The following is a 9,740-nucleotide window of genomic DNA, read 5'->3' as shown; positions in this document are numbered from 1 at the left end:
ATTTTAACAAACCGCTCGTCAAAATGATTCAAACGATACGCCGTTCGAAAGATATCAACGAGGCGCAACTTTTTCATGTAGAACACTTTCTCTAGTTCCTTACGATTTAAGAGCAATTTTGATTTTAACGAAATGCAAAGACTCTGTTTTTCGCGACACCCAAATCCACGTGGGTACTTCATCCAACTGAAAACCGCACTGCATCGGATGAAAAAATGCACTGCATCAGACGGGTAAGAGAACTGCATGGTTTCTTTTATTCAAACATAATTTTTTCAAGGACGAGAAAGTAGAGTGCACTTCACATCGGGTGTAAATGAACCACAACACTATCAAGAAGTGAACCACATTACTTTTTTCCCTTCCGTAACAATTTTTTGCACTTACGGGATGAACAACATCATATGGCCGACCGCACTGCTCCAGAATGAAAACTGCACTACATCGGACGGGCAAGCGAGCTGCATAATTTCTTTTGTCGGACGTAAATTTTTCTCAGACGATTTTTTGTTGTCTTTTCTTTCAAAAAAATTGTGAACAAGAGTGGACCGCAGAGAGGAGGCAAGTAAACCACGACATATATCGAAGTGAACCTCGGTACTATCTTTGTTGTTGCGCTAAATTTTTAGCACTTTCATTTTTGGGCACAAGTGAACAACATCACTCTCAAAAGTGAAACACGTTACCTTTTTTGTCATTGTCCAAACATTTTTCGTGTCTTGGATGGTTGTCGGGAGAACTACTCTTTTTTTACTAGATTTATTTTCTGTCGTGGCGTTCTGCACAACAAGTATCCAAAGGTAATGAACATGTTTTTGTTGCTAGTCATATCCTGCAATGAACAAACTAAACATCAAGAACCACGCGTGCTAGGAGTTAACCCCGTCATTTTGTCTTTTACAAAGAGAACCACTTGCTTCACATAGTGGACTGCATTGATTTTTCAACAAGTTTTTTTTACCTTTTTCTTTTTTTTCTGCAAATAACTGAACCGCAGTCGTGCCCGAATCAAACTGCACATTACACATACAAGAAAGGGGGTCTGGACGATAGATGCGGCCTGGAAATAGGAGGAACATCCATGTGCAAACAAAAAGAAAATTACATTTGAGGCCGAGGTTTCGAGCACTGCATGCGCTACCCTGCCGGACTGCACGCGTAGACGCCGCAGACCGCGAGGGACTTTCACCGCCACGCGCACGCTGCTGAAATGCATGACTGACATCCAGGGGCAGAAGCGCCGCAACGACTTCCATGTTGCTGCCACTGAAGTTGTTGGCGTCAGCGTCCATCTCTGCTCCGGCAAGTAAACCACAGGAAAGATGTCGTTGAAGAATTGAAACACACATCGACAAATAAACAAACTACAGAGTGTATCAAAGAGAAAAAAAAGCACCCACATAGGAACGATGATCTGACAGTCTGACTACAGTGGTAGTTGCCCACACCTTACCAACCTCACGATCCAGTGGGACCATTTGCACTACACGCCCAGCAAGAGCACTACACACGCAGCACCACCGGACTGAACTAGATCACACCACGGACCCTCTTGCCGACGGAATGAGAGACGACCCCGATGGCGCTGGATCCCTAGAGACGACGACGAGAGGGACGCCTCAACCAAATTTCACGTCATCGGCTTGCGCACTGCACGCGCACGCTTGGTGTACTGCAAGTGCGTGCCACAACCAAACTTTAGGCTGTCGCTTTGCGCACTGCATGCCGTCGGCTTGCTCACTGCACGCGCACGCCTGGTGTACTGCAACAACCAAACTTCACGCCGCCAGGGAGAGGAGGTGAGGTGGTGGACTCTGCCCTATGCCCTTTCCCGAAGGAAAACGAAAGTTGGAGCTCCAGCACCGCACGACAGCGTTTCCCCTGTCCCATTCCCGAAGATGAGCAGGCGAGGGACGAAAATATGTTGCTGCCTGAGTGCCATTGATCCCTAGTTTTCAAGATTGAGAGGAGGAAATGGCAAGGTAGGGGCGGATCCGGTGATGGCAACAACTGCTCCTCATTCAAAGGGACATGGCTACCGGTTGCTTCCAGAGGACACCTAGGAAGAGCAGTTCGCCCATGATCTTCATGCGGCGCAGTCGTCCGAGTGTTGCAGTGCATTGTGGATCGGATGCAGTCCACTCGTCTCCCCACCGTCGGCGAACTGCGTGGAGTAGAGGGGAGAGCTGCAGGTGGGGCACTCCACGAGGTGACGACGTGGTGCCGCAGATCGACTGAAACTACGAAAAGCACACGGAAACAGCACACTGCCATGAACTGCACGGCTTGAGATGCAAACTCACCCTCTTGTAAATGCATGGCGCGAGCTGCTGCCTCACCTGAACTGCATCCAGCCATCGTCGCCGATTCTGCAGCATGCTCGCCGGGGGCAAACAAATCATGCACAGCAGCAAAAGCCAGTGGTTGCGGCACCGTGGCCGACGACGAGGGAGGATGCCGCTGGCTAGGAAGAAGGTTGTGGAAGGATGTGGCTGCCCGCTGTGGAGGAGGCAAGTCGGATCCGGGCCGTCGCAGCTCCCGGGCGGCGGCCATGGCGCGGATCCGGCGGAAGTCGGGCCGCCGGACGAGGATGAAGGCGAGGGGGGCTAGGAGGAAGGTGGTGAAGGGAGGCGGTGGGGTGGGGGGGTGGGTAGCCGGCCGGGCGGCGCGTTCGGAGGTGGTGGTTGGCCGGCCGGACGGCGCGTCGCGAGGTGGTGGTCGGCGGGCGCCGCGGGGGTGGGGTGTTTTTTCTTTCTTAGGGAGGGCGGGCGGTTGTTTTTAATGTTAGGTTCGGGGCGGGTTGGGTGTTATTAGAATAAGGCGAAAGTGTTATATATATATGTGTGTGTTATGTATGTATGTGCGCGCACGCCCCTAGTGCATGATCAATAACATACCGATACATCAAATCATTCTCTACATACGCAAATTGCATCAGGCCAAGCCACCATCAAGTCAACTATGGATCAAACACTGTTTGGAATTGAACCGGATGCCTCCGCCATGGTGGCAGCTGCCTCTGCTAAGCAAAGGAGTACTAATCAGATACGGCTTCAACTATAGCAGCTCGTAAGTCAAAAAACTACTTTCTTTGTCTTATAATATAAAAGCATTTTTGACACTATATTAATATAAAAAACGTTTTTATATAATGGAATAGAGGGAGTACTTGAGATGGAAAGTGTACTCAAGGAAAGAGCAAAAGGAAGCGAGACCCGGTCTCTGCCTCGGACCCGCCGAGGTCGCTCGCCGAAACAGCCTCGGCCTTAACCTGCCCCTCCTACGGCGCCGCCTGGGGCCGTCCCAAGCCAAACCGCCTTCAAATTGAGCCGTCACGGCTGCCGGGTGTTGCTGGGTCCGCGCAGGCCGTTTCCGCCTTGCTCCTGTGCACGGCCATCCCCCATTCCCCCTGCAGCACCTGCCGGCACCCGCGCCGAGCCGCCCCTACCGCCGTCTCACCAGTCTGCTTCTGCTGTGGCCGGCTTGTGAGCCGCCACAACTGTCGCGGCCTCCGAGCCGCTCTCGCCGGTGTGCTAAGCTGCCGCTGCGGTCGGCCAGCTTCAAGTCGCCGCCGCAGCCTTGAATCCGCCGGCCGTCGCTGAGCCGCCCGCCCTTATCCACTCGCGCGCTTCAGCTCGCCGCTGAGGGGCCTCTCCGCACACCTCCGGCTCTAACCTGGCCACGCTTCTGTTTCCGAGTCGCCTCGGCCTCGAGTCGCCGTTTCCGCCGCGGTGGTCAACGGCCGCCACCGCCTTCATACAGCCTTCCTTGCTGTCCTGTCGCGTTGCAACTGCTGCTCCGTACGCAGTGTCTATATTAGCTGCTGCTCACAAGGGAATCAAGTACCAAGGCAACTCCGGACTGGGATCAGGTGACATGCCTCTTGGCAGTCACCGCGTAACATGCGCCCTCCCATCCACCGCTATTTTTTCATCCAACGGTTATCAGCGAACAAAGTAAAAGAAGGCAACAGCTAGCAGTTTTGGCATGGAGACGAGACGATGCGGGTGAAAAAGAGGAATAGGCGGGCTCCTCAGTTCTTTCCCGCGCCCGCTGCAGAGCAGATGGAATCGGCGCCGCACCGCCGCTGAGGGAACCGGCTACATCGCCGCCGTCGTCCGCCACAAGGCCACAAGATCCACCACCAGGTCGCCGCAAGGAAGTGGACGAGGGGTTGGGGTGGAGGGGCACCGCACGGATGGCGACGGGGCCGGGGCATCGCCGCCGCCGAGGTGAGTGAGGGAGCCGGGGCCGAGCCGCCGCGGAGGTGCTCGAGGAGGGGCTGTGGCTGAGCTTCACGCCGCGGAGGTGCTCGAGGGGGGCCGGGGCTGAGCCGCCGCGGAGGTGCTCGAGGGGGGGCCGGGGTTGAGCCGTTGCGGAGGTGCTCGAGAGGCGCCAGGGCTGAGCTTCCACGGAGGTGCTCGAGGGGGTAGTGATTGAGCCGTCGCGGAGGTGCTACGCCGACACGTCGGACCTCTCCGATTCCGCCGATTTGGGTGCTTCTCTGCTCTAGATTGTGGAGCTTCTCCACCTCAACAGGAGCAACCTACAGGAGGTTCAGAGGTACTAAGGCACAACCCCTCCTTTGTTTCGTATATGTTTCTGTCTGAGGATATTTAGGACAAAATTTAACAGAACAATGTGTGTTGCTTGAGGAGTAATCTGTAGAAAATCATCATCCTGTTTATATCTTTTGAATGAAGACAATTGTTAGAACAAGTCCCTGATGTTGAAGTGATGTCATTGTACTTGGTGCACATCATTCAATTTTCTTAATCATTGCTGCACATCCGTGCTTGTTTTTTCTCTGATATACATGTCGTTTTGAATTTTGGCAGAATTTGGGTATTATGCAATTGTGAAAGTGTTGTGCAATGGCACAAATTGACAAGAGGATACCTCAAGTTGGTATGAGATTCAAAGATTCAAATGAGGCTTGGATGTTTTGGGTAGAATATGGGGGTCACATAGGCTTCGATGTGAGGAAAAGATGCACCAACAAAAGCAAATTTGATGGAAAGGTGACTTCATGCAGATTTGTTTGTTCCAATGAGGGTCTTAGAAGGAAATGTCAAACCGAACGTGAGCCAAAGCGTTTTAGAGCTGAAACAAGAACTGATTGTCTAGTTCGGATGGTTATTACATTGGATCGAGCGACAGAAAATTATGAAATTACTGAAGTTGTGTTGGAACACAACCACTACCTCCAATTGCCACAAACCCGCCACTTGTTGGTTTCACAAAGAAAGATTTCAGAACTGCAAGCTTTCGAGATAGAAACCGCTGATGATTCTGGAATTATGCCAAAACCCGCACATGAGTTTGCTTGTCGTAAAGTTGGTGGGCCGCTTAACCTTGGCTATACTTGCCGGGACCAAAAGAATCATTTGCGAAGCAAGAGACAGAGAGAATTGGCTTTTGGACAGGCTGGGAGTATGTTGAAGTATTTTCGCGACAAAGTTGCTGAGAATCCATCATTTCAATATGCGTTGCAGCTCGATTGTGAGGAGAATATTGCCAACATATTCTGGGTTGATGCTAAAATGTTACTTGATTATGCACACTTTGGTGATGTCACATTTGACACCACATTTGGCACAAATAAAGAGTATAGGCCATTTGGTATTTTTCTTGGGCTCAATCAGTTTAGAGAAACCACCATTTTTGGTGCTGCCTAGATGTTTGATGAAACACGAGACTCGTTTATATGGCTCTTCGAGAGTTTTCTAGCAGCACATAATGGAAGACAACCTAGAACTATTTATACGGATCAAGATATAGCAATGGGAAAAGCTATAGAGCATGTCTTCACGCAATCATATCATGGATTGTGCACCTTCCACATAATGCAAAATGCTGTCAAACATTTATCTTCAGTGAAGGACGAAGAGGAAGATGAAGTGGAAGATGAAGAAAAGGAGACTCACATTCTCACTGATTTTGGTGCATGTATGTATGGCTATGAGGACAAGGCAGAATTTGAAGAAGCGTTTGATAATATGAGACAAAAGGTGCATAAGCAAACTTGGTTAGATAGTATCTACAAGGTGAAGGAAAAATGGGCTGAATGTTATATGAGAGATGTCTTCAGTTTGGGAGTGAGGAGTACACAACTAAGTGAGAGCTTCAACAATGCATTGAAGAATCATTTGAAATCAGATTTTCATATTGTTCGATTCTTGATGCACTTTGAGAGGACGATGGAAGTGAAAAGAAGAAAGGAATTGGAATCTGAATTTGAGGCAAGGAAAAAATTACCAAGAATCAAAATGTTCACACCTATGTTGGTGCAAGCAAGCAAAGTGTATACTCGAATTATTTTTGAAGCTTTCCAAGGTGAGTATGAAAGATCCATGGCTGCATGTTGTAGAGTATTGGATGGAAATAACAAATTTGGTGTTGCTATTGGGAGTTTGCATGGTGATTTACAGTTCGAGGAGGAGCGCATAGTGATAGGTGATCCTTTGACCCAAACCATTTCATGTAGTTGTGGAATGTTCAATAGGGCAGGAGTATTGTGTGGACATGGTCTCAAAGTTCTTGATTTGCTGAATATAAAGACAATGCCAACACATTATGTCTTAAAGAGATTGACTAGAGAAGCACGCAATGGAAGTATACAAGATAGGCAAGGAAGGAATGTTGTAGAAAATCCAAAACTAGAAGCTCAACTTCGGTACCAGGATTTGTCTCATAAATTTCACAATTTGGCACATAAAGCAGCCAACTATTTAGAATGTTGTGTGCTATTGGAGAATGCACATGATTCCGTTGCTCCACAAATAGAGGATAAACTCAACGCAACTACTAGTGCTATGAATGAACCATGTAAAGACAAGGAAAATGTTGAACCAAATGTCCAGCAAACAAATGAGTTTCTTTGTTCCGCACAACTAAAGAAAAAAGAGGTTCAATCAAGAAATTTAAGGAGAAAGAAAGGTTGGCTTGAGAAGTTACTCAAGGGGAAGCGCAAGTCAACTAAAACTACCGCACCAACAAAAAAAGGAGCAAAGGTATGTTGTTATTTACATGATTTGTTCATTGTTCAATTCTAAACTAGTTACTTTAATTTTCACTAGAAGCAACAAAAGAAGGGGAAGCCTCAAGTGGAAGTGGAGAAGGATGACAAGAACAAAGGAGCAAACTTGGAGTTTCAAGAGTGCAATGCAATCTTCAGTTTCACCCAACTCTTGACAACTCCACCTTGTGATGTTCATCATTTGTTTTAGCATGTGCAAGTCTTCTAGATAGTATTTTGGACAGAGTTAACTATAGTTGGGGCTAACTATAGTCTTTTGTGGCCTAAGTGTACAAGTAAAACGGCCTATTTTGTGTACTCCGATGATTGTTTCACTAGCAAGACTTGTTGCTGCAGAATTTACATGTTGAGTACTGCTAGTGGCAGCATGTAATTTGGTCCAGCAATACTAGTGTTGATCTTGAGCAAGAATGATGGCTGCTGTTTCTTTCAATGCTAATTGTTGAATTTATTGACTCGATCATGTACAATACCTCTTTTTAACCTTAAATAGTTGCTGTTGTTTTTCATCTCTAATTGCATCAAAACTGACTGATGTTTGCTTTACCGTTGGCTGTCTAAAGAATAGTAAGTTTGGAATTTTTTTTCAGTTTTCTAATGTGTGGATGATGGCTGGATGGGTTCATGAATTGGTTGATGTGTGCTTGATAGAAACTGACTGATGTTGTTTACACTGTCGGCTGTCTAAAGATGTGTAAGTATGGATTTTTTTTTTCAGTTTTCTAATGTGAGGATGGTGGCTGGATGTGTTGATAAATTGGTTGATGCATGCTTGATCGTTGCCAGGTCTTGATTTTAATGTATACAAATTGGTACAACATATAAAGCTGTAGTTTCTGGACTAGCAAAATGATCGCTGTTGTGAGACGCTTGCTACTGTCGACTGTCTGAAAAAAGCTCAAGTCTGAATCGTTTTGCACTTGGATCAATCAGTGGCGTTGGATGGGGAACCAACGATGGATGGGAGGGCGCATGTTACGCGGTGACTGCCAAGAGGCATGTCACCTGATCCCAGTCCATATAGAAATCTGCTAAGCTGCTGCTATTGTTGATCAGTAGAGTATTGTTCACGTGGAGCGAGGAACAAATCAAGCATCAACTAGACCATTAATACATACATGGTTGGCAGTTTTTGGAGGAAGCAAGCACATGCACGGTTACCACCACAAAGAGTAGCCGCCGGGGATGTTCAGATCAAACCGTTGTCAGCATTTAAAAAAAAGGGAGAGCACGGTGAGGCGTCCAGAAGCAGTCAGATCACCGTTTGCAAGCTGAAGATGCATTTTGCTCGTCTTACACGGCTGCAACTGCAGAATATGAGGGATCATTTTTCCCTAAGGCTTTGTTCGGTTACATCCCTTCACAAAAGGATTGAAAGGGATTTTGAATGATTTTGACTTGTAGGGAATTAAATCCACTTTGATCCCTGCCAAACCCCCTTCAAATCCCTGTCAACCGGACACAGCCTAAGGCGACTAGTGCCGGTACTCCACATTGGATTAACTTTATTCGGAGATCAATCTGCGTGAATTGGATGAAGTACACATACGTGGGGCCAACTGCATGCTAATAGCCGCACCTATATACGTGCAAAAAATCAGATGTTATTTCACCTATATATTTTCTTAGTACACGTTAATTACTCCGAGCATAACTACTCTGCTCTATGGCATTTTTTATATGCAGGGTAATCATTTACTACAAAAGTGACATTACACCATGGAGATGGAGGCATGCCAACATCATTCGGTACAGGTGGTCACCCGTGTCGCGTTACTCAACGGAATCCTGCACCGGCTTACAACGCCGTGGTCATCTCTCGCGACCGCACCGGCTTACAATGCCACGGCCGTCTCTCACGACCGCACCGGCTTACAACACCGCGGCCGTCTCTCGCGACCGCGCCGTCTTCAAACGTTGCGACTGACTTCTACGTCTACATCAACAAGCCAGGGGCTGCATACACCAGTACGAGCCGCCCAACGGACACGCGCAAGCCGCCATGCCCGTGATCCAGTTGACATCAACACATCGATGCAGTGCTTGCCTATACGAGCCGCCCAACGGACACGCGCAAGACGCCGCCCTAGTCTAATCTACATCAGCATTTCGGTGCATTGTTCGTCTATACGAGCTGCCCAAACGGACATGCGCACAAGTCGCTGCCACTGCGGTTTGGTTAACTTCAACAACCGGCCAGGACAAACCATCGACCCGTTATTGAAGCAATTCATACATGATCATCTCTAACCCGCCACGCTCAAGCTTAACCTTCGGTGGATTTACATGATGTTGTCAACACCAAGGACATACGCTTAAGACACAGTCAACTATGAAGACTCTCAAGCTGCCTCTTCGAGTCAACTTAAGACTCGAGGGCTACAGATATGGCTCGACACATTGTTGTTTTCAACAAAAACCCTAGGTCATTGCAAGGAAGTTAACCCGGTCCCGGTGACTACTACACTATTGATGGAAGGATTAAAAGTTGCCCGAGAAGATGAGCCACCGAGAGGCGCCGTTCAAACATGGGTGCCCTAATTTATTGGATCATCATAAAGTCATTTGGGGGCTTCTGCCCGTTTTCTTCATACAAGATGGCAGCTTACAAAATGGCGGCTTACAAATGGGCGTCTTACAAGATGGTGCAATAGTTGATATCATCGACAAGGTCGTTTGGGGGCTTTCAACCTGCCGGGTT

General features: G+C 47.9%; 2 protein-coding genes across 4 annotated transcripts; one reads left to right on the top strand and one right to left on the bottom strand.

Annotated features, from left to right (window-relative positions):
* Positions 1-851: 851 nt before the first annotated feature.
* On the bottom strand, positions 852-2,738 carry LOC125534170. Of its 3 annotated transcripts, none has more exons than XM_048697463.1 (2): positions 2,340-2,738; positions 852-1,294 (listed from the first exon to the last, which is right to left on the bottom strand). In XM_048697463.1, the coding sequence occupies exons 1-2, from the start codon at positions 2,551-2,553 to the stop codon at positions 870-872; spliced, it is 639 nt and encodes a 212-aa protein (XP_048553420.1). In that variant the 5' UTR covers positions 2,554-2,738; the 3' UTR covers positions 852-869. The 3 variants fall into 3 exon arrangements, with proteins under 3 accessions (XP_048553420.1, XP_048553416.1, XP_048553411.1); XM_048697459.1 differs by having other exon boundaries at positions 853-1,294; positions 2,304-2,738; XM_048697454.1 differs by having other exon boundaries at positions 936-2,240.
* A 369-nt stretch (positions 2,739-3,107) lies between these two features.
* On the top strand, positions 3,108-7,472 carry LOC125513550 (protein FAR1-RELATED SEQUENCE 5-like). The gene is made up of 3 exons (XM_048678680.1): positions 3,108-4,563; positions 4,839-7,013; positions 7,080-7,472. Exons 2-3 carry the CDS (start codon positions 5,679-5,681, stop codon positions 7,227-7,229), a joined length of 1,485 nt encoding a protein of 494 aa, XP_048534637.1. The 5' UTR covers positions 3,108-4,563; positions 4,839-5,678; the 3' UTR covers positions 7,230-7,472.
* Positions 7,473-9,740: the final 2,268 nt, after the last annotated feature.

Source organism: Triticum urartu, chromosome 1, assembly GCF_003073215.2.
Source record: "Triticum urartu cultivar G1812 chromosome 1, Tu2.1, whole genome shotgun sequence".
Lineage (NCBI taxonomy): Eukaryota > Viridiplantae > Streptophyta > Magnoliopsida > Poales > Poaceae > Triticum > Triticum urartu.
This window is presented reverse-complemented; position numbering and strand designations above follow the sequence as displayed.

Excerpts from the sequence above, each read along its gene's own strand:
- LOC125534170 (XM_048697454.1), bottom strand. The coding sequence starts at position 2,553 with ATGGCCGCCGCCCGGGAGCTGCGACGGCCCGGATCCGACTTGCCTCCT. Across the intron at positions 2,241-2,339 it reads GATGGCTGGATGCAGTTCAG|TTTCAGTCGATCTGCGGCAC; the intron begins GTGAGGCAGCAG and ends TGCTTTTCGTAG.
- LOC125513550 (XM_048678680.1), top strand. The coding sequence starts at position 5,679 with ATGTTTGATGAAACACGAGACTCGTTTATATGGCTCTTCGAGAGTTTT. Across the intron at positions 7,014-7,079 it reads CAACAAAAAAAGGAGCAAAG|AAGCAACAAAAGAAGGGGAA; the intron begins GTATGTTGTTAT and ends AATTTTCACTAG.